Genomic DNA, 24978 nt, shown 5'->3' with positions numbered 1-24978 from the left:
AGGTTACCAAGTGGTAAAAAAAATAAAATGCTAGACATTATTACAGACTCATTTTTTTAGAACTACGTAGGATATTATATGTTCATGTAACAATCCCATAGCCTAGTCTAGTAAGCTATCGCAGTTTACCAAAACTAGTGTTGCTGGCACGGCTAAAACAACTATCAGTATTTAACTAGCAAAGCAAGATTGTCTGAGGGACTGACGTCTGTGCTTATATTGGGCTTCCTATTTTGACAGATTTTCTTTTTGTACACCAGGCAAACAATAAAAACGTCTAAAAGACATCCGAACCAAGCTGAAGCTAACCTCTGCTTGCAGAGAATATAATATAGACCGCTCAGATAAAAAGAATAGGAGGACGTTTATTATTATTTTGTCTCTATTACACAAGTTCGGAAATGTATCTGTGTCATCTGTTTGATACGTCTGACCATGTTATCGATTTTTTGTTTGTATTCCTTGAAATTTGTGAATGAGACATGTGAACATACTTATCCTATGGAAGGGGATGAAGCTCAGTGGTAGAGCGCACGCTTTGCATGTGTGAGGCCCCGGGTTCGATCCCCGGCATCTCCACAGATTTTGGTTGTTTTTCCTCAGAAAAATACTAACATAGGAAAAAGAAAGTTCGACGCTCTTTCATCTACCACTTTCAGAAAGAGCTTCAAACAATAAATGACATAGGTCGCGCCCACCTCTCTATGGTCAAACATTTAACTGACCCAGAAAACTAAATCGTCTCAACGATTTTAGTTGGTAAGTCAATGACTATGAAAGTTATTTGAAACGCATGGTCACAGCTACTGAAGCAACTGGATAGAATTTAGAAAGGGTCAGACGTTTTAGACAGCTGTCCTTCATGTGTGACTGTCGTCAGTGACCAGTCAGTGACAAAAGACAGAGAATGCATGCTATCCGTTTCTAAATTGTATCCAGTTGCTTCAGTAAATGCCTTGAGGTTCAGTTGGATTCTTCTGGTATGTTTGGTCCTTCTTTTTCTTTCGGACTCCCTTCGTCCAAAGAGGAGGAACTCGTTTCTTTGTCCAGACTGTCTGTTGAGGTTCTTGGGCTCTTCTTGGTAGCAAACCATTTCCACGAATCCTGCGATAAAAAAAAGAAGAAGAAACGTGTGAAGTGAAAAGCGACATACTTTTCTATGAGTAACTGTTGTATTGAGTTCTTAGTTGGCGTACCTGCTTCTTCCTTTTCTTTCAAATTCACTTCCTCCAAAGCGGGGCACGCCTCTCCTTTTCCAGCTATAGGTTATTAGATTTGAAGACCACTGGGCAAAAACAAGGGCGTTTCAGAGCGATATACATTTAGACAGAACTAAGTAACCAACAGGAAATTTCAAAACGACGCACAACTCTTTCTGACCCCCTCTAAAGAAACACTAGGTTTAGCAGTACCACCATGTTACGAACACTAATACGATGAAGGGCAGGGACCAGTGACGTTATTAGTTGATTGTGGTTTCCGAAGTTGGCCATCGACGATGTCCTCGACAGACTAGACCATAACTCACTTCTGTATATATCCAGCATATTCCCGATAAATGCACCCCACACACGAAGGGGATTAGTTTTTATAATCCACGCTTTTACAGGGATTTGTACCTATTTCACTTATCAAGATATTGTGATCCCAGTCATTAACCGGGACTAAGAAAAGGCAGTCAGCAGAAGTTAGAAACTTTTGCCTAACATTCATTAGAAAGTCTTCATTGAACTTACTGTTAGGCAATGGCTTGTTTGAACGTCTTTTTAAGCTTTTAAGAGGTACCGGTGGAACTTTCTATTTTGTCAGGTTGGCTGCAGTGCAAACTGTAACTCTAACATAGAACGCCCGATGAAATTTGCCAAAAAGACGTCCCAAAACGAGCCGGTTTCTAACCTCTGATTGGAGAGTGATTACACTGCAGTTAGTCCGTGTACCCTTTGTTTAGATATCATATTTCCCACCAGGTATGTACAACAATACCACAGATTGTAGCGTACCTGACAGATACAGGTGTTCACTGGAGAGACAAAAGACTAATAGTTCTACCCGAGGGCGCCTCAACAATTACGTGCTCTTATCTGATATAAGTGCTAATTTAGATTATACACTTTCTCAACTGGCCATGGCAACCTGAAGACAGTTTGCAGAGTTTTGTCAATTTGTGAATCATTCTCCTAGCGATTCGGGAAACAATTGCAGCTTACTCTAATTTAGATTATACACTTTCTCAACTGGCCATGGCAACCTGACGACATTGTATGGTTTAGTCGTTTTGTGAATCATTTCTCCTTGCGTTTCGGGAAATAATTGCAGCTTAGGCTCTTATTAGGTTGTACTAATGAAATAAGAATTTAGGAAAATCGCACACATAAAACCATGTTGCTCTCCATATATTTGTTTGTTTGTTGTTTATCAGCCTTAACAAATAAATGTATGGGGATGAGAGAGCAACACTCAAGGACGGGCCCATATCGAAATACAAATGTCAGGAGCTACAATATAAGTGACCAACGAAAGGGTCGTCCTAATACAGATGTGGTAATCAGTTACAGGTATATACGATTGTGTATCAATGACAAGGTGGTTCATACAGAGGTGGTCACTAGAGCAGCTTTGACTGTACGAGGGGTGATCAATATGTTCTCGGCCTAACCCAGAAATAATAAGCACAACTCAAATTTTGAGGCACAACTTTATAGTATGAAGCCTTTTATCAATATCCTCCAAATTACAAATCATTGGAGTCATTACTTTCCAGGCATTCGTTTTATGCAAATTAGAAGGTAAGTGGCGAGAAAAAAATGGTGTGAATTGTGATCAGACATGTGTGGGTCGAGTTCCCCATGCCGTAAATTAACAAAAGACATTGTCAAAATGTTTGATAATGATTCTCCTCCTATTTCAAGCAAAAAGAATTGGGTGTCTGACTTCCAGCAGCGCAAGTTCGATCGCACACCTCAGGTCAGGTCAATTGTCCCATTTTTTCCGTTCTCCCTTACCTAACATTACTGGGTGTCGCCTGCAAAGTAATGATCACAATAATTTGAATTTTGGTACAGATTTATATAAGACGTTATACTTGACATCTATGCTTCGAAATCTGAGCTGTGCTTATTATTTCTCCGTAAAACCGAGGACTTATTGATAATCCCACGTACTTGTATAAAATCTTATATAAATGTGTACCAAAATTCAAATTATTGTGATCATTACGTTGCAGGCGACAACCAGTAACGTTAGGTAAGGGATAACGAAAAAAAAAAGTGGACAATTGATCTGAAAACTGAGGTGTGCGGGTCAAATTGTCTGATCACACTTCACCCTTCTTTTTCTCGCCACTTACCTTCTAATTTGCATAAAACGAATGTCTGGAAAGTAATGACTCCAATGATTTGTAATTTGGAGGATATTGATAAAAGGCTTCATACTATAAAGTTGTGCCTCAAAATTTGAGTTGTGCTTATTATTTCTGGGTTAGGCCGAGAACATATTGATCACCCCTCGTATGTAACATACTTTACTTTGTAAACACCTTAGGCTGTTTACAAAGTAAAGTATGTTAAAAAGGAGAACGTCCGAATCTTCACCATACATTTGAACTTACCGGTGGTTTCCAACAGGGCTCCTTGTACTCCCCTGGGTACGAGTGCAGCGACCACAGCCTCTTGTACTCATGGTACCTTGGGGTCGAGAGTAGAACATAGTAAAATCTTTGTCTCCATCAAAACACTACATACATGCCGTCTTTATATTGACATGTATACGTCGCAAATTATTTATTGTATTCGATCAAAGTTAAAACCCATACCACTTGTATTCTCTTAGCATAAGTAACAATTATGTGATATATATGTTAACCTATTTCAAATATAACTAAAAAGCGAAGACAAGTTGGCTTTAAGTAATGTCATCTATTAACTGTCAACATATCATGATCAGTACTTAGTCCTGTGTCGCCAAATAAACAACAAAGGTCTTCATTAATTCACACTAACGTTGTATTAGTACATTGTCAACAAACGAGAGCGACATTTTGATCACAAATCTCACATATTTCTCACCTGGCGACGATGTCTGTTTTCTTGGGTGACCCGGGCGCCTCCATAGCAACCGGTGCAGTCACAGACGTTTGAAACTATCGTCTGTTCCCGGTAGAGTTGTGTTGAGTAGAACTTCTGTCAAAATGGAACTGTCCAACCTTTCCTCTTTTGATAGCTATATATATATATACCCTGAATACCCAAGTGTAAGGAACAGAGTCTTCTTCTGAAATCGTCTCTTCGCCTCAACAAACAACAACAACAGATTATCCGCGTTCTTAACCTGACAGTTTGTAGGAATACTACAGAGGTTGTCAAAACATGCTGGAAGATTCTCTAAAACCTCACAAATACTTCTGAAAAACGCGAACTCTGCAGAGTATAGAGCGGTGAACCACAGAACACCCGACTTGCCCGGTTGAAGAAAGCGGAACTGTTGTCTCCTTGAGCCCGTCCCAACTCATTTATTCCAATCCCTCCATTTGTACACTGCTGTTAAAGATCTGACTGACTAAGCCCGGTTCACAGGGTATCACTGCCAGTGATTAAACGCTCTGCTTGTCTTTTGTTCAGAACGGCCTCCGTAATTATAGTTATCATAGTAAACAGGCAAGATGGCTTATCTGACGAGAGGACAGTGTCTTGACGAGCTGTCAATCAGAGCTGTCGCCTAGCAACCATTGAGGATATGACGTAAATGGATAGAAGTTATAGAAAGTTATGAATGAATGAATAAATGAATGAAGGAATGAATAAATGAAGGAAGGAAGGAAGGAAGGAAGGAAGGAAGGAAGGAAGGAAGGAAGGAAGGAAGGAAGGAAGGAAGGAAGGAAGGAAGGAAGGAATGTGTGAGGGTATGGCGTAAATGACTCAAGTTGTACAAAGTTATGAATAAATGAATTAATGGATGAAGGAAGAAAGAAAGGAAGAAATGGATGAATAAATAGATGTATGAATGGACGGATGAATGAATGGCGATCTTTACCGTTTAAGTACAAGTAGAAAATGAATAGTTTACAGATACATGATTGTGCATGTATATCTTTTCAACCTAGCTCTGTAATAGGCATAGTGAATTAGAATTTTTCTCGATCTTGCTTCTTTTTGTTTCATAAGCAAATGTTTGAACTCATCATGAATGTTAATTTGTCTCAGATAAGTGCTGTGATCTCAATTTTCGCAAACATCACTACATTGGCGACATCTGAGATCAGATGCATCACGGTTTTCTACCATATATGGCCAGAGAAGTCATTCACAGGACGCATGATGTGATTTTATCACATACAGCAGTGTCCCAGCGTGTATGTTGCAATCAAACGTTAACGATCTTGTAGACAGTCGGCGCCGAAACTGCCAATTAGCTAATCTGCTAACGATTATCAGAAACAGAGGTGATTGTACAACACTGTGACACAGCGGAGTTCTGGCCGCAGCAAGGAAAGTTTGCGCATGGCATCACCGGGCATATTTTTGCTTGACCAAGACAAGAAAATATCAAAAATGTGAAAATACGTCGGGTAGTATTTTAAAGGCTTTGAAAAAAATTGTGAAAAGACGACTTGACAGACGAACGTGCTATTTTATCATTAGCTCATGTCAAAAGAACAGAGGTTAGCATGTCACTGAACTGTAATGCGATATATTTATTAGAGTGCCTGGTGGCGTGACCACAGGCATTGTGTTAGGCATTCAGGTGTTTCGTGTACGTACCGACAAATACTGTTTCACCTCCATTTCACTTGGACGACGACCTTAAAATCTGACAGGTCGCTCAACGAATCACATGTACAACCCTCTCAGGGTTCCAGCCTTAATCCACAGGACATGGAATGTTTGTGGGGATGTGCACAAATACAATACACCAGCATCATCCTCTAAACCCCCCATTTGTATACCTTTCGCCGGGTTAGTATGTATGTATTGTATGATCGAGCTGTCAGTTCCATACATTCTAGCATGTACGATACTCGAGCAATGAATTCCTTCCACTCTTTCTTTCATACTTCTTTCCTTCCTTCCATCATTCATTTCTCCCTTCTTCCTTTCCTCTTTCCCTCGGTCCATACCACCCTCCAACCCTCCCTCCCTTCCAACCTTCCTCCATTTCGTCTTTCCTTCCTTCCAACCTGTCTTTCTTTCTTCCTTCCTTTCACCCTTCCTTTCTTCGTTCATCCCTTGCTGCCCTAATTCTAAAATAAATAGAAAACAAAGCTGTAATAATCAAAGACAGTCAGTCATTGGGGCAGTCCTAAAGTAGTTATGCTTTGTTACACGAACACCCCTCCAGGCCATGATGCTATCAGTTCATACATGTACATGTATCTCAGGACGAGATAGACAAGATAGTTGCCATTTTTCAAAACAGCAACGGACGGCGTCAGACGAATGACGTTTGGGCGAAGAGGTTGTCAAGGACAACCACGCCGGTTTATAGGGCTAGTTGAGCAAGAGAGGGTACTGAACAACGGCGCTCATAATTCCACTGGGTGCCGTAATACCGCCACATGCAAAAAAGAATATAAATCTAACGTGATTTTGAAAGAGATATACTATTGCAGCATCAGATATTTAGGTGTTCAAGGCGATGTTGTGTGGTCCTCTATAACGATTATTTTTATTCTTCATGTGGTGATATCATGGCACTAGTAGGAGAAATTAAGACGGTTAATGTTAGGGAGGGACAAGTTATAGCTTCATGGTTCAAAACTTTAGGACCAAAGCCCCCGTATATAGCCTAAACTGCAATTCAAAACTAGACCGCTAGGAGAAAATGCACGAAATCACCATCAAATTGAGGACCTGTGACGTTTTCGGGCGTGGGGAAATAAAAACAAGGCTCAAAAAGGGGTTTCTGTTTCTCTTGGTCTTGCTAAACATTATTTACCACATACCACAACAATGATCAGTTATGAATAAACATTCATCCACACGACACCAATGACGACAATAGATATTTTATTGCGAAACTTTCGGCACAGTTCGATTTTTGGACGAAACCATTTTAACAGTTCTTACAGGTACGAAAAAGTTACAAACTCAGTTTCACCTTCCGATGACAACTTTATACAAGGGTTTACTCTGTACACCTTAGTATAGAACCATAGAGATATATAATATATACACAAAGATATTTGTACACTTCTACTTCTTTCATATCAAGATTTCTGCACATTCAATTCCATACAGCAAAGACTACATACAAAGCGACGTGATATACGTAGCTAGCAAGGCATGCGATTGACGTTGGTTTGACGCGGTTTTACATGCAGCAAATCGACAAATGGCCACAATGGTTGGGATCTTAGATACTCATGTAAGTACCAACACAATTCAGACACAAAATGTCTGAGTGCAAGGTAGTATTTTAAGTAAGATTTCAATGGTTTCATCAAACTTAACAGGCCGTAAAAACGTTACTTAAAAGTCTGGCTGATGTTACTTTGATTCGGATACGATGTGCTATGAAGTCTCAGGCACTTTCGAAAGTGAAGTAACTGAAAGAGTACCGCTAGCCTGATCCTATTCTAGCTACGACTAGCTCAACCGACCGTTGATTTGAACGTTTGGCCCTACCACCGTTCTGTATATAAGGGTAAATGTCCGCGGTGGTTTTATGTTCGTTTTTTTCACGATTATCTCTTCACATATGGCGACCATCGACAAGTTCGAAACATCCAAATGCCTCTTGTCTCTATGTGAGCCGGTGCCAGACTATTTGACAAGGAAAGCAATCAGATTAAGCGAACCGGAGCTAGAACAGGATATATTCAAGGCTAGGGTGCTGTCGGTTAATGTTCGGGATTTCTTATCCGTTCCAGCCTGGCTATGAGAGGGGAAACTAACCTCCTTATAGCCTTTGAGAAATGTCTTAAACAACAAAGGGAAATGTAGAAAAATTTTAACATTTGAAGTAGTAAATCAACCTTTCCAGTATGTCTGTACCCCATTCCACTAGGGCGGTGACCCCACTGGGACCTCGCTTTGCCACCAGAACCGGGCTGATCGCTGAACAAATTTCATCGTCAAAAACGAACCACTTTGTGTTTTGTGGTCTTTCCAGTCATATTTCTATAATTTGCATGATACCCCATTTATCAAATTAGGATTTACACAAATCCAATTTGTAGGTCGTGCGCGATCGCCGCCCGGTGGAATGTGGTCTTGAGGCTGGCTAAGAAATAGAATTAAATAGTACAGACGAGTCTTATACAATGTCATGCAACGTGCCTAAAATTCGTTTAAGACATCAGGTCAGAATAATGAACATGTCTTATTGCGAACAGTTCAAAGTCAATGGTGCAGCGATTCTTGACCTTGAAGCTCACACCTAGTACAAAATATCAACATATACAACAGCTCGGTTATATCTGTTTCTTATACAAAACATTCATATAAACCTCCATTATTGTGTACCAATACATCTCCTATACATGAGTTGATATCGTCTTTCGTCGTCATATACATAATATCAAAAGTCCTGAAACCATAAGAACAGTTGGTGTCACTCGAAAGAGACATTTGGACATAGCAGCACGAACGGAGCACAGATAAATATTCCTGTCTTATAGACCGTTTTCTCACGATAAAACCATACCGTATACTATATACTATATTTCTGGACTGACCACATTTCATATATTTCGAACATTGAGAAAAACGTTTTGGAAAATGTTCATGGAGAAATGTAAAAGGCGACTCATCACTTCCGCGAACGACAAAAATCTTTACGTCATGTGCAGGGTTATATAATCATTTCTGCCAAAATTCGAACGCGCTCTTAGAACGGAAATTGCGTTCACGTGTTCACATTCGAACGATCGAATCACCCCTGTGACGCAAGCAGATTCTGTGGTCCTCGGAAGTGTGGACTCGTCTATTCTGATGGATTGAATGGGACGAGAAAGTTGGTGGTTGTATTGCTGGACACGTGTAGGTTTCTTTGAATGTGCTCTTTGGCAATAGTGACATGCGCCACTCTTTCGTTTCATAGAACCATTAACTTACCAATACTTTTATCTTGGTAACTTTAAATATCTCCTCTGCAAAATCTACGTAATGTTTAGTTCAAGTAGTTGAACGAGTTTACTGATGAACAGTGGTGGTTGGAGTACCAATCGTATCAGTGAAAAGGGTTAGACCATTTTTTCAGAGGACATCGGGAAGACAGAGGGACTAGAATTTATATAGAAATAGAATGTCGCCTCCCCCCATTGTCAATACCATTGTTCACTTTTATTGGCTTCAATATTTACGTTAGTAACTTAAAGCCATTGGTCTTTCAATTATACAAAACTTTTACACCAAACGCATTAAAATGTCAAACATACTATATCATACTACATTGCACAAATTTAAACATTATAATTTCCATGGGAGAGACTTAGTAGATTTATCTGCACCGCAGTAAAGGTATTAAACATTACCATATATTAAGTACAAAAACATCGAGTAAAAATCCACTTCGGATAGAAAAAGAACTTCTAAGAACAACATCAGGTAATACTAGGAACCAAAGGCCGCCCCAAAACGTAATAAATATTCTCACTAATTGACTTTGACAACAAAAAGACTTCCATTTTTTAAACACATAACAAGTCTTGCTTCAACTGCACTTGGCCTATGTAAGGCTAAAGGAAGTGACGTATGATGACGTTATTTCCTGTCTCACTTCACCAATATTCACAATGGCAACTTCTCAGTTCAGCACTGCGACAAGGGTAAACGGACCAGGCGAACAAGAATTTTACAAACATTGCACATAATCAAATAACATATCATTAAGCTTCCACAAATAACACAGTCAAAGCATCTCTTATATTCAGAAAAATAAACAAATATGAAAGAAAGCTTGTTCTTTTTTTAACAAGACCATCCTGCGATAAAATTCAGGAAAATATCCCAAAACGGAATGTTAACAATCTCACTGACTTTTCATCTGACACGAGTCCCACTGGTTTATGAGTTTGGTATTCAAACTTCTGATAGTTACCGAGTCTCTTTCGTCATTGTTGCAAATAGTGGTGAATTTTGTCACTCAAAATGTACGGTTCAGGCCTTCCAGCACTGCATTCAACTTTGCACGAAAGTTCACCATAATATCGGATCAAGTTAAGTAATTTGCAGAGAGGAAGAGAAAGACTAGGCAACTATAAGTTTGGATAATATTACCATGATACTGATTTTTCAACCTCGTTAGGAAGGTCATAGGTTACTTCAGGTCAATGTCCTCCTCCTGATCCACCGAGGAGAACCGGAAGGGGGAGGGGGGTGGACTGAAGGTCACGGAGGGGTCAGGTTCGGAGCTGCAGGACTCCAGGCGGTTGGGACGGGAGAGGAAGCGGCCGGGTGGTGTAGGGGTGGCGGGGGAGGTTTTATCCACGGTGGAGGCTTTCCCTAGTCCCGGGTGTAGGTGAGGGTGGTGCTGGCCGTGCGTGTGTCCCTTCTGTGGCCCCGGGCCGTAGCTGAAGAGTTCCCGCCGGTTGCGCACCACCGTGTCGTCGATCCGTACGAGGGGCGACATCATGGCGGGCACCGGGCCGTGCTTGACGCATGCGCGATCCGTGGCGTGGCCGACCAATGAGCTGAGTGGAATCTGGTACACGCAGTACTTGGTGACAGGGGCTGGTGGGAAGAAATTAAAAAAGATATTTCGGTTGTGATTCTTCTGCTTTTCATACCTTACACATGGGTATAGCTTACCCTTTTGAATGGCTGCAGCTAAATGATTAGCTAAGGCTGGTTGACTACCGAAAATGCTCATTTCAATGGCCATGACTATACCATAGACAATGTATGAAATTGATATAGAAAACAGTTGCCACAACCTCCGCGAGCAATGTAACTTTTAATAAACCAGAAAATGCGTAACGCTTCTAAACTTGTGCCAAACTTGGGACATTTCAGAACCAACATTTACTTGTTCCTTTGCAATTAATCAACCCTCGATCGGGTACGGATTTGCAGATAAAGATGAAAGATTTGATATTACTAAAAGTTGTTTTGTTTACCTCTGCCCCAGTGGTGCTCCGCCTTCCCAGTAGTGGGGGTTGTGGGTGGGGAGAAGCTGATGGTTGGACTGGTGCTGCCGTTGTTGTTGTCCTTACAGCTGGAGATGGGGTCCTTCGCCGAGACGAAGTACAGGTCAAACTGGAGGGGGAAGAATTAGTATGTTATACATTGTTGTGTAAGTATGACACATCACATGGTAAAACTAGTCTAATTATCTTTATTCATATTGTCTCCGACCCTTAGGCGTCGCCAAAAGGTATATTTTGAGTAAGCCTACGAAATAATTGCTGTCGTAGAGCTTAGATATGCCTCCGCCTCTGAGGCGTCGCCAAAAAGCGCTGGCGTACCTTTGAGGTAACAAATAGAAGCATGGGCATGGGCATGCTGTGGATCATATCCCCGTTCACTAGACACGATTAGCAGACCTTAGAAATGCCTCCGCCCCTAGGGCCTCGGCAAAAATGGCTGTCGTACCTTAGACGTGACCAGTAGAAGCATGGGCAAGGGCATGCTGTGGACCAGGTTCCCGTTCACTACACAAGTTTAGTAGAGCTTAGAAATGCCTCCGACCCAGAGGCGTCGCCAAAAAGTGGTGACGTACCTTTGAGGTGACCAGTAGAAGCATGGGCATGGGCATGCTGTGGACCAGGTTCCCGTTCACTACACACGTTTAGTAGAGCTTAGAAATGCCTCCGACCCAGAGGCGTCGCCAAAAAGCGGTGACGTACCTTTGAGGTGACCAGGAGAAGCATGGGCATGGGCATGCTGTGGACCAGGTTCCCGTTCACCAGCAGGCGGATCTCTATAGCGTCGGGCGTGAAGGCCAGGATGTAGGGGAAGGCACACACTGATGGCGGGAAAACGGAACATTAAGTTTAAATGACATTTAATCATTCCAAACATTCTGTATGTTTTTCATCGCGAGGGTGGTTCACTTGGTGTATATCATGCCCTGGACGATGCGCTAACATACAATGTAGATGTTGGTGGAAGATTAAAGCCATGATCATAAAGGGAGGAGAAAGAAACTGAATTACAATGCTAAACTTTCTTCCAACCATCGCTCAGTCGGGAAGGGGGGGGGGGGCGATACCAACTTCCAACGACCTTTGACCCACTGCTTACGCGCAAAATTCCATGCACCTAGAGGATACCGTAGACCAACTTTTTAAAGCGTTGGATATGCAAAGCCTTCTGCTTAAACGACTTTTCATGTAAAATACAAATTAGACTCTCACCAACTCCATGAGGCTCGCTGTTCCAGCCGAACTCAAAACCATTGGTGGTCTCTTCTGCGTCAGACAGGGACTTCAACTGGCACACGTCTAAAGAGAGAAGTACAGTTCGATGAATGTCAGACACTCAAGTAAGAAGATACGCCAACTAGGAAAACCTAAAAAAACTGGATATGGTTTGGGAAACAGTTTTAGTCAGTATATATCCTCACCTTCTTTGCATTTTAATTCATAGTTAGAGGACAAAACTGCTAAGTGTCACTGACTAAAGGTACTTGATGCTGTCTGAAACGTCTGACCGCTTCCAAAATCATATCCCGTGGCTTGAGTAACTGCTACAATGTATTTGAGAAGCATACACTTATATATAGATGAACTGCAAACGTGTCTGGTTTGTAATCATTTACAATTAAGGTCAAGATTTTTCAATTGACTCTGTATACTTCATGTAATTTTCATTGAGCGTGAGGATGACGTGAACTTACGGTTGTAGCATAGCAGCACCTTGGGTTCTCCGTCCTCATACACGTCTATGGCATCTGTTAGTTCCACCTGTGGAAGAATAAAATATTGGGAGTGTCATTTGGGAGTTATAATGATGAAACGATGAGAACGATTAATCCTTATGTGTGTGACAGTTTAAATCATTAGCTTATAGTCAATAATGACTTAATACACGTAGGCGGTAACGGCCACAAACGGTCGTCGCCTTTCCGGACGGTACGGTCGTCGCCATATCGCTCGACCTGTTTATATAATATCCGAGAGTTTCATAAATTTTGGTGTTCTGACAAGAAGTAAAACGTGATCCAGAAAGAAATATTTCAACTAAAGTATCGTGATTAATGGAAACACATTATCGAGTAAAATAATAAAGGGCATCAACTCGACTTCAAACCCGAGTCACCCTCAACCCCCACCCCCCTTCAGCGATGCCCCAGTGGGGTATTTAGAGGTTGATATAAAAGAACAAGAAAATGCCTATATAACTACGTTAAGAAGCATCACGGTGAAGGCAGAGCTTGCTAATACATGTACATCTATAGTGACGGAGCGTGCTAATATACATAAAAAGGCCACGATCATTTTGCCAGGAGACAGCCTTTTACGAGATAAAAAAACTAGCCATGTCGAAATTGCATGAGCTAACTGACCTTATTGCCCTCCACCTGATGCAGTCTGTAGGTGTTCCCGTTCTTCTCGTTAACGATGTCGAACTGGTGTTTGTACCCGACACAGATCATGTTGTCCTGCCGTCCGCCGTCAACCAGCGTCACCACGCTCGGTACGTCGTTAATCGTCAGCTCCTGAAGCAAACATCTTCATGTTTAAAAAACATGATCCAATTTAGCTTCAGTGATCTCGATCTGATTTGGCTCTGGTGATCTACATCCATTTAAGTTCTACTGATCTTCATCCGGTTTAGCTCTGGTGATGTAGATGCAGTTAAAAGCTCGACCCGTTTTAGCTCTGGTGATCTGAATCCAGCTTAGCTCTGGTGATCTAGATCCAGTTTAGCTCTGATGATCTAGATCCAGTTTAGTTCTAGTGATTTCGATCCAGTTAAAAGCTTGAACCAGTAGAGCTGAAGAGGTAGTCTTCCACTGGTCGTGACAGATAAGATAGACGCTATGTACCATATCTATACAAAAGAACTTCCTGTAGCTTTTTTCACAAGCACAATCTGAACAGTGGAACACAGGTCAACATCCCATCCTAAGGACCGCAATCCTTTTTGGTAGCATGCATGTCAGGTGAGCGACACAGCCCGAATCACGGCTTCTAGCTCTAGCAAAGGAAGGGCCGCTAACCACATGCTATATAGGAAACTAAATTGTGTACCTCACTGCACTCTGGCACGTCGGCGTCGTCGATACGGTTTTAAGCAATTTGTGTTGTCAAATCGCAGGGCCGCATCCAGATTGCCAACTTCAGTGAGAAATCGGCTTAAGGAAACCTCTCTAGCTTACCCTGATGTAATTGAACCCCTCCACAGTGTCTGTGTCAGCTGACGGGTTCCACGCTGTCCAGGCCACGGAGTGCTTCCATGTCAGCAGCAGCAGCTTGTTCTTGATCGCCACCACCATGCGCAGGAAGCTTCCACCAGGCCGGCTCAGCGCGTACAGGTGGCAACCTGAGGGGTAGGGGATACAGTCAAGCTTTTGTATCTGTATCTAATGTATCTCTTAATTCCTTTTCTCGTTTTTACGCAATTGTATTGTTGCAGACTGTGAGGTCACGCCACAGCGGTAACGTCTCAAAACAGCTTGTTCTTAAGGCCACCACCATGCGCAGGAAACTGCCGCAGGGCCGGCTCAGGGCGTACAGGTGGCAGCCCGAGGGTACGTCGATGACAGGTAGGGCATTCCCGCTGATATAGTTCTAGGAAACAGGAGAATTTATAGGTGTCCGTGCGGATGTATATGGATTGGCATTTAAGGTGGTGGCTCCCTTGGGAGCGCCCATGAGCTGGTCCATGCATTATCCATGTAATAAAATGCCAACGTCATTTCAAAGGTCAAAGAAGATGTGAAAGAAGAAAAACGAGGAACCTATTGTTCGGTTTACCATATTCTGTGTGTTCAGTCATTTGTTCAACATCCCTGACAACTTAGATGTCACACTGAGGGCAACTTTCATTGGGGGACAAAACGTTTTGATTCGCAAGATCGCATCAGTTTTGCCGTTCCCGGAGGATGTCATCCATATTAACAATTAAGTTTGACCTAATTGACTAAAATGATATATAAAGAATCAAAACTGCAGGTCATGCCCGTACATCTAGTTTAAAAATAACGGCTGCTGTCATCCAATGCATGCAATGCTGATTGTAATATTACCTTTCGTTCTCTCCAGTCTGTGGTCCTTGCAGTCTGCTTTCGTCCGCACGAGGGCCTCGTTGTAGCCACCTTCAAAGTCCGACAAGCGAAAGACGTGGACTTTGCACTCTTTTCCTGTAGGAACGCCATGGTAATGTCAGCAAAGCATCTATATCAATTTATATTCAAGCAATGCAATGGTTGCTTACTTGTAAGAATCCACTAGATGATCTTACTATGCCAGTACAAAGAATATAATGTGACCAATTTACATTGTTGATTACCGTGTTGCCCATTCTTTCCCGATTTCATACTTTCTACTATCATCTTATGTATGATTTTAATAGCTTAGACTTACCTTTGTCTGCTCTGAAGAGCAGCAGCCCATGGTGCTCCACCACGCTCAGCTGTTTGATCGGCACCGACTTGTCAAACAGCAGTCTCGGGGTCGCCTCTTCTGTAGTACACAAGGGGCGTTAACATGACACACGATGCATAATCCTTAACATTGGAGTGTTACATTGCCTAGCATGTTATCATAGAAGCTCACCTGTATACCTCACAGTACAATGGTAAACTTTCTTACAACATGGATGAAATCATTAATAATGTGGTCGTATGATGTACGAAATTTCACCGAATCCTACATTCTACTTGGCAATAGCCATGTTTCTACCGTATACAGAAATTTGCATGAAGACATACTTCTCATAAAGGTTTAATACTCACCTTGTATGAGGAAACAGCCTGCCTCAGTTGAAACAACAAGACTCTCTCCTGTAGGGTTGTGCAAAATAGAAATGTTAGTTTGTACCCGAATCTGTCCACATGTAACTCAGTTGATACTAGCAATATACGAGGGCGCTTCAAAAAGTAATGTCACTAGTTTTATAACAGGCTAATTTTTTCCTCGAATGAGATGACATTTGGCACAAAGGTAAAGGTATATCTCCTCTTGAGATTAGAATATCTCAATTCGTTGTTAAAATTTTTATGAGCAACTGAGTTGATTTCAAGATAACCATACCCCTGGAAGTTTGTCAGAAGATCAGTTCCTCTAGATCTGACCCTTTTATAACTACTGTAGGAAGCCGAAATTTGACATGTATAATAACAAATATCTCTATAGGTCACATGCCAATTTTCCTTTCTGAACTCCCAGTGGTTCATCTTTTACAGCTGCTAGAAAGGAACGAGTTACTATATTACAGGCAGTTTGATTAACAGCCAAATACGTGGTTTATTTATCAAAGGTTTTGTAGGCTAATTTTCCATCAACCAAAAGATACGAAACTTGCCACAGTTATTGGTTGTTTCAAGACCAAGAAGTGTGCAAAGTTTGATTTCTTTCTTTTTATTGAAAAGTCCACTACATAAACTTAAATAAGCCTACCCCTGATTAACGACACTGATGACCGGGGTCATACCTCACTTCACCCAAGGAACGAAAAAAGAAAACATGATTGGATTTCAAAGGTAAACATTGGCATGTGCTTTATGAAGAAATAGAACTTGATACATGTGCAATTTCAGCTTCATACAATAGCTACAAGTGAGTCAAGTACATTGTCAATTGCATATTAATTGAACCTCAAATTTCTTTCGACGGGACAACAAGGGTGTGGTCAGCTAGAACTCAAGTCGGTCACTCATAGAAATGTGAACAACAAAGTGAGCTATCTCAATCTCAAAAGGAGATATGGCTTTACCTTTGTGCCAAATTTCAACTCATTCGATGAAAAAATAAGCCTGTTATAAAACTAGTGACATTACTTTTTGAAGCACCCTCGTACTACACATGTACTACTTAGCCGGAATTCCTATGCACATTTTAGAAGAACCACGCATTGAGCACGTTAAATATCCCACCACACTTATCGATGTGAATACATGTAGTGGTCCACACTGCCGTAAGTAAATAAAACGCCCCAGTATAGTTTTATGCAGTTTGCACTTGCATAAACTGGTGTGGTACCGAAAATTTGTTGTCTTCCAAACAAACAAACGAGAGAACATGGTCACCTACCCCAGGAGTCCCCGCACAGAACCTGGTGGGGGAAGTCGTAGTGCAGAACTTGTGGCTCCCACGGCTGAAAGGGAAGGCAAAAACAACAATGATGTAACTCTTTCCGTTCATGAGAGCCATGAGATGATAAATATATATGTAAAGCCGCACATGCCATTTTTTTCTCTAGTGACGCGAATGGTTCCTGCTTCTTTTATGCCAGGAAAACTATGGAATAAATCATGAATACTTGTTGAACATGAAGAATATATACAAGATTGACTTAAAACACAATAGTTACAGAAAGGCATTGATGGAAAGTTCTACTAAAATAAGATGAACTCTGACCTCTCGTTTCGACAGCAGTCCAGTCGTGGCCATACTGGTCGGCGCGTCTCCCTTCACTATTGTGTTCAACTTTAGTTCCTGGGGTTTGAACATACACGGAGTGCAGTACGTTACCATCAATATGACAAAAACATACTCACACATATCAACTAACATGCTTGAGCTGTTATTGTGTGAATCTGGTTTAGAAACGTCATGTACGTCCATACATAAATCTGTAGAAAGACGGTGTAATGACTGATTGATACCCAGATTTATAGATGTATTCGTAATTTTAAATTGTATTCGATGATTGTATTTTAATAATTGTACTTATTGATATGTATGTATGTATTCATGTGTGGGTCACGACTCCAGCATACCGCTGCCTGTGTCCCACGTGTATTGTATCGTTTGCAATTTCAATAAATCAAATCAAATCGAATCAAATCAAATCAAGCCATGATGATGATGGCGATGTTGATGATACTTACATTGATCATGATGATGATGATTACGAATTATTAAGAGCGCCAGAGAATTTTGAGAACGGGTATAGGCGGCTATGCCCAACTTACTATGAAGGGGTGTTTTCGTCTTACCTGTCCTACTCTAAGAAATTCTGCTTGGCGCGCCTCTTCCTTCTTCTTGGTCTTGATGGACGTCACAGTCTCCGGAATCACCTCAGACAGAGAGCGAAGGTTGAGCGGACTCTGGGAGAGACGATACGAAGTAGTCGCCATATCAGAACATGTTAACGCGAAACATGCAACCAGATATTTTTGGAGCTTGTGGGTGCATGTAGCATTAACTCTAATAATTCCACCGGGTGCCATAATACCGCCACAGATGAGGAAAAACATCACTATAGAGGCCTCCTCAACATTGTCTTGAACAGCTAAATAACTGAAGTGTACATATCTCAGCAGGATAACTGATACCGCAATGGTACATTTTATTTAGATAACTTTGAATTCATGCAGTTTTCTCAAGTGGCTGTATTAGTATTATGGTACCCAGTGGAATTATGAGAGTTGATGTTAGATATTCAAAACAAAACGATGTTTCAGCTGCTTTTTGCCAGCTGCCCCGGTGAGGATAAGAGAGATTTGCTATCCCTTGCGGCAATGATGACAACTTTTTTGAAGTCAAGAAAGATCATTGGTGTACCCGGATGGTGTACCCATTAGAGTATCCAAGCAAAAAATCCAAGCATAAATATTCAGAGTATTCTCAGACAAAGTTTACCACAAAATCCCCACAAAGTTGTAGCTTTATAAAAGGCGCGCCTCTGCAGTTGGAGCCGCCACAGAGCAGTAACCTACGAGAGGGCAATGGCTTAAAGATCAAATTATCGGTGAGAATATTTGTAGCAGCGGGATGCAGCAGATGCTCGGTTACAACCTGTCCATGGAAATATAATAAACTGCCAAGATTCACTCCGAATTATAGCCTCCGGCCGCAGCAATTTTGGGTTTTAACGTTCAAAGGACACATCAAACGGCTGGCATCCTCTCGGTTTCTTTCAAGTTGCGCAGATTTGCGCAAACGTGTCCTTTGATATTTAAACTGTTACATTTGAGAGAGTCACGATTTTCTTCTGGACTTTGAAGTAAAGGCGTTGGATTATTGACTTGAAGAAGCGGTTATGTCGGCTTTAAAGAGGAACTAGAAAATTAGCTGTGAGTGAATGACCCTCACGTCAAAGCACCGACGTCTGGTGAACCTTAGTGAACCCATTTTAATGAGGCCAGGAGATAAATGGCAAGAAATGGAAGGGAATCATACGCATTAAACCTTGATAAGTCTTTCAAAACAACGCACGACATATCTTTCATGTTCACGAAAGCGTGCAATGGCCATTTAATCATAAAACCGCCTTCTAAAGGTCGTTGACTCCACAAGGCGAAGTCATGTTCTATTTTTCTGTAATGACTTTCACAAGGAATTCCACGGACACTTTTAGAAGACCGATGAGATTAAAAATTTTGATAGATCCTTGAGCTGAACTGTCGCTTTCGGTGAACTCCAAGGTCTTATGATGACCTATATTTCAATGATCATTCATTCGTTGTCAATGACTTTTCCGTAGCCAATTCACCATTCCGAAGAGGACTGCCTGTACCACTTTAAGTATACAGACTGTGCTAGTAGTAGTCACTGTTGATGATCGAGTGGAGGAAAACCGTACTTCAGGTTAATCTAGTGGGCTGATCTTGACAAATCTTCACACGCCAGAGCGGATTTTAGGAAGTTCTCTTGTACGTCGATAGGCGTCGATAGGCACGGTACAGGTGACAAGTACATCGGCCTCGACCTAATTGTTTTTATCTCGACGCCAAAGAAGGCAATATATTCCCCTGCTTCAGATAGTTACATGTGCATCGGCCTTGAACTAATTTCTAACTATACCAAAACGGCAAAAATAAGGCGTCTTTAGAGAATTCGACATATGTGCAAATATGACATTTAGTTACAGGGCATTCTATTTGGTTTTGCAGAAGAAAGTCAATTCCTGGCGTAAGGCACAGTACTGAAAAATGTATATTCCTCATGCGTTTAAAACAAAACAAAACAAAAAACAAAACAAAAATACCCAGAGAGTAACAGCATGTCGTATTCGCACAGCTGTGGCATTCCGGTCTTGTTTGCCGTTTTAGTACCATTAGAATTAGATCAAGACCAATGTACATTTAACAAATTAAGGCTAAGTCAAAGATATCTTGCCTTTTTAGCATCAAGATGACAGAATTAGGTCGAGAGCGACGTACTTGTCACCTGTATCGTGCTTAGAGACGTCTAGAGATGTACCAGGGAGCTGCTCTCGCGTGTGGAGATTTGTCAAGATCAGTTCACTAAATAAACCTGAAGTGTTTTTTCCTCTACTCTAATATCAACTAGGGCGACCAGCGCGGTCTATATTTCTTCAAAGACCAGCGTTTGTTAGGCGAACCTATAGCTATATTCTTCACGACACTCGTTCCAACATATGTGTATGTTTTGCCATTGTTGTGACTTGTAATAAGCTCCACTGTGCAAAAATGCAAATACAGTAAAGGTCTTCATTCATTCATTCATTCATTCATTCATTCATTCATTCATTCATTCATTCATTCATTCATTCATTCGCCTAAATTAATGCGGCCAGATGCTATGATTTGGAGCGAATCTTGGCAGTTAATTATATTTTCAGAGCCCGGTTGTAACCGAGCATCTGCTGTATTCTGCTGACAAAAATATTCTCACCGATAACTTGATCTTTAAACCATTTCCCTCTCATAAAACACTGCCCTGTGGCAGTAACTCCAACGGAGGAGGTGTACTATTTATAAAGCTTCAAACGTTGTGGTTTTTTTTAGAATACTCTGAATATAATGAATACTTTATTGAAAAGTATTGCTAATTGCAGGTAACATGAAAGGGGACAAACAAACGAATAGTGTAGAACAGTATAGAATATGTCTACTCTAGTCTAAAAGCTAGATATGTACGTGAAAGAAGCTGTCCATTGTATATTTTGCTATTGTTCAGTATGCTTTGTAGTATTCCTTGTTTGAAATCCTGGATTGATATTCTAACATAGAGGAAGAGGATGTAGGGGCCTCATCGAGATGATTGCAATAGTAGATCACAGAGTTGTTGGCTTTGATATTTCATTCAGATCTCCAATCGTTTGATCATGATTAAAGACATTCCCCGTGCGGAAGTAAGCTTTGTACAGGAGATCGTCTAGGCGACAATTACCGGTGATCAAAATGATCACAGTCAGGAAACAGGAAACCCGGAGCTTTTTTTTAGTCTTCTACATTCCCACTACAGTATGTAGGAAGGATTTCCTGGCTGTGATCAAACCTTCGGATGCATTAGACCGTCATCTGAGAAGATTTTGGGCAAAGCCTGGGCACTACAGCAATTCAAAGCGTGCTGTATTTGTTATTTTGACCATTCTTTCAGAGTTTTCTTTTATCCAAACCTTGTGTGAGTAACAACCTGCCTCCGTTGAAACAACAAGACTCTCTCCTGTAGGATGGCATTAAATACAATTTCAAACGTGCTGTATTGGTTATTTTGTTGAGCATTCTTTCATAGTTTTCGTTTATCCAAACCTTGTGTGTCATCGTCATGGCAATGCACTGAGGAAGACGACATAAAACATCGTTTACACATCTGCAGAGGAATAAAATGGCGTTGTGTACCAAAGAAGAACATGTTGAAATCTGACCTTGCTGATCTCCTGCATGTACTCCTGGTGCAGATTCTTGATCAGCATATCCATCGTTCTCTGTCTCTTCTCGGCAAACGCTGGAGTGTTCAGGGCGGCTTTCTCTCCGTTAATCACTGAAACAGGCGACAAACACAGCCGTACGTTAGCAATACGTCCCAGGGGAACTGGTGATAATTGGTCTCCTTTCATCTGTTTCTTATTTGATTTTGGAGGCCAATATCCCTATTATAAGACTTCATTGATTACCACCACCCCTCCTTGTAGACAATGTGTTGTAAACATCTCGAACAATTGCTTGGAATACGTTTTTTGCACATTATCATATAGCCAGGCGCCGCGGACCAATCAGAAGGCCCCGTTCCATGTTGGTTGTGACGCCGTACACATAGATTCATGCAAGGCAGGTGTGTATCGCTCCTTTGATTGGTGAGAATGAATCGACACCGGCACCGGTGTCGATTTGCATCGACACCGGCACCAGTACCGGTGTCGATGCATTTTGACCAATCAAAAGCAGAAAGAAAGTAAGGTATATGCAGGTATTGGCCAATAAAAAGGAGCGAAACATATACCAGAGCAGAGAGAATAAGTACAGACTGCAAAGGGGAATGGTTCCTTCTAACATTGATAATGAGTTTTGTTGTTCTAAAAAGCTTAGCCTGCAATGTTTCGAATGTTTTCTGTGGAAATTTTGGTTTCTGTAATCTCCTTACACATGTATGTACCAAAGAGCAAATGTGAATTTTCAGAAATTCGACAAAGGAATTCACACGTATCGTGGGATCTATGCGTCATACAGGAGTTTGCAAGTTTGTGTAGGCTATATGATGATAACGTTAATGACCCGCCTGTTCCTCGGTGTACATGGTGTCATAACGCCTGGTCCTTTGATATAACCACCTCATAAAACCACCTCGTTCGCTTCGCTCACATCGGTGGTTTTATTCGGTGGTTATAGCAAAGGACCAGGCGTTATGACACCATATACACCTCGGGGCGGGTCATTAACCCTAAATTATCACCCCCCGCAAAAAGGTATGAAACGTTCGAATATGGTTTGAAGCATTTAGCTGTATGGCGACGACTGTTTGAAATGGCGACGTGACCGTTTAAAATGGCGATGAACATTTAAAATGGCGACACTGTTTAAAATGGCGATTAACATTTGAAATGAAACCATTTAAAATGGCAAAGACCATCTGAACTGGTGAGAACCATCTAAAATGGTGACGACTGTTCGAAATGACAATTACCGTTTCAAGTGGCGACGACCATTTGAAATGACGGCGACGACTTATGAAACGGACACTCACATAGGCGCATGAACCTAATCAAACCTGACGAAACTCACATTTGACAAGCAGAAACTCCCTGAACTCCTGTAGATCCTTGAAGACCGGCGGAGAAGGTAGCGGAGGGTAAAATAAAGGCACTGATTCCTCCGAGAACACCGTTAGTCTGGGGAGAGGAGAGAGGGAGATCATCGTTACAACATGGGAAACGATCCTTCAAATACTTCAGATTGAAAGGGAGTATGAGTAACAAAATTATTTGTACACAGCCAAGCGTTTTATTCATGGACTTAGTAAACGACTTTTTGGTAACTGTCTATCACCATCCTCACGGACTATGGGTCACTCCTACTCTTCTCGATAAGTGTATTTTACGTGTTCTTTTACGTGAATAATGTCGATGTACAATTACATATCAGGCGTGCAGTAATGAAAATGTATAAATTTCTGTAGTTTGGTAAGTCCAGGCTCTCCTACCTATAAGATTCGTTTCTTCTGTCGAAAGTGACCAGAGCAAAAATGTCTGTACAAGTGAGTTAAGGAATATATTGGAAATCATTATTTAGGTGTGAACGCATGTGGATGCATGTGCCCTCATACATTGTTACCATTTCCACAAGTCTTTGGTTATACAATCCGTTCGGTACTTGGCCTTGGGTAACCTCTCATATTTAAGCAAAAACAAAAATACACCGTTGGCGGGTTGCGGAACATGTGAGACTGATTTCTTATAGTGATGTTAGGATACAAAAACTACTGGAGAATTTTCTGGGCTTTCCAGATTTAATAGATGCTCTTTTAGAGGTTAATTCGATTCATCATCATCATCATCATCATCGGTCGGCTGCGGCGCAGGCGACTGTAAGTTTCTTCCAAGACTTTTATTCGATTGCTTGATGTAAATTGCATTGTGTCAAGGGTCAACCTCCATTGACAAACACCAGTAATTTACACTCAAGCGAAATGTCGAACCCGAAATGTGAAAAAGGTGGACGTTTTTGTCTAAGAGAAACTTAGAAATACTATAGCTAACAGTGGTAAAGGATACGAGTGAAGTGAGACTTGAGCATGGATGGTTTGAAGGACGGCGTCTCGTCTTCCTCATCTTCCATCTCCTGGTACACGATACACACGATGTCGTTTCCGATGTGTCTTTTTCTCTCAACCTGACAAATACATAATTAATGATCAATCTCTCAATCAATCGATCACTCATTTGATCGATCAATCAGCCATCTCTAGATCTTGGAACACGATTTACACGATATCATTCCCGATGTGTCTTTCTCCACATCGAAAATAGATCAATCAATCAATCACTCAACCAATGAATTGATCAACCAATCAATCAATCAACCAATGAATTAATTAACCAATCAATAAACCAATAAACAGGTAGATAGATCAATCAATGGCCCTTATATAATACACGAATACTTAGGAACCCATAACCAACTAACCACCGAAATGAATTTGGACAGCCCGGTGGACAAGGGATGCCTAAGGGACTTTATTTAATATATAACGTACACTTAAAAAGTTATTTAATGTGCCTTGTGATGCATTATCTATTTTCATATATCTTGAACCTTAATTCAAAGTTAGTCGTACCTGTTGTCTGTTGTCTTTGGAGTAGGGAAGAGCGGTAGAGACGTGAAACATGATCTCGTGACCCTGGTACACTGTGTAGACTGACTTGATGCCTGTTGTGTTATCTGTGATCATGGAAAATGATGATGGAAAATGAATACATATTGTAGAAGCATAACATCTAAAGAAATAACAAGGTATAAAAAAGACTTATGTCTTCCAGTAAGATTATATCAAAACTCACATGCACGTACTATGTACATTCCAAACAGAGGTTCGGCGCTGGCTGTTTTTTGACATGTTTTAGGCCTTTTTTTGTCGGGCTTGATATTTTGCACCATTTTCTTCATTGCCAATCGGAAAATAACACAGCCGGAGCCAAACCTTTGCATTGAGAGTACGTTCTGTGTATAAAATGTAAAGGCACTACT

At 41.2% G+C, this 24978-nt stretch overlaps 1 protein-coding gene and 1 non-coding gene across 2 annotated transcripts in view; one reads left to right on the top strand and one right to left on the bottom strand.

Moving 5' to 3' along the window:
• Nucleotides 1-507: 507 nt before the first annotated feature.
• Nucleotides 508-579, top strand: Trnaa-ugc. The gene has a single exon. It is a non-coding gene; the product is annotated as a tRNA-Ala (tRNA).
• A 6405-nt stretch (nucleotides 580-6984) lies between these two features.
• Nucleotides 6985-24978, bottom strand: part of LOC118420763 (GTPase-activating Rap/Ran-GAP domain-like protein 3) — a 96474-nt gene continuing 78480 nt past the window's right edge. The window contains 18 exon segments of the mRNA XM_035827738.1: nucleotides 6985-10667; nucleotides 11054-11192; nucleotides 11783-11901; nucleotides 12293-12379; nucleotides 12775-12841; nucleotides 13444-13596; nucleotides 14260-14423; nucleotides 15130-15243; nucleotides 15467-15565; nucleotides 15838-15885; nucleotides 17135-17198; nucleotides 17462-17539; nucleotides 18043-18153; nucleotides 21663-21778; nucleotides 23017-23123; nucleotides 23435-23480; nucleotides 24006-24123; nucleotides 24569-24672. Of these exon segments, the coding sequence (XP_035683631.1) occupies nucleotides 10255-10667; nucleotides 11054-11192; nucleotides 11783-11901; nucleotides 12293-12379; nucleotides 12775-12841; nucleotides 13444-13596; nucleotides 14260-14423; nucleotides 15130-15243; nucleotides 15467-15565; nucleotides 15838-15885; nucleotides 17135-17198; nucleotides 17462-17539; nucleotides 18043-18153; nucleotides 21663-21778; nucleotides 23017-23123; nucleotides 23435-23480; nucleotides 24006-24123; nucleotides 24569-24672 (2147 nt within the window). The 3' untranslated portion in view covers nucleotides 6985-10254.

Source organism: Branchiostoma floridae, chromosome 8 (assembly GCF_000003815.2).
Source record: "Branchiostoma floridae strain S238N-H82 chromosome 8, Bfl_VNyyK, whole genome shotgun sequence".
In the NCBI taxonomy this organism is placed as follows: Eukaryota; Metazoa; Chordata; class Leptocardii; order Amphioxiformes; family Branchiostomatidae; genus Branchiostoma; species Branchiostoma floridae.
The sequence above is the reverse complement of the archived record's forward strand: the minus strand, read 5'-3'. Positions and strand labels throughout refer to the sequence as shown.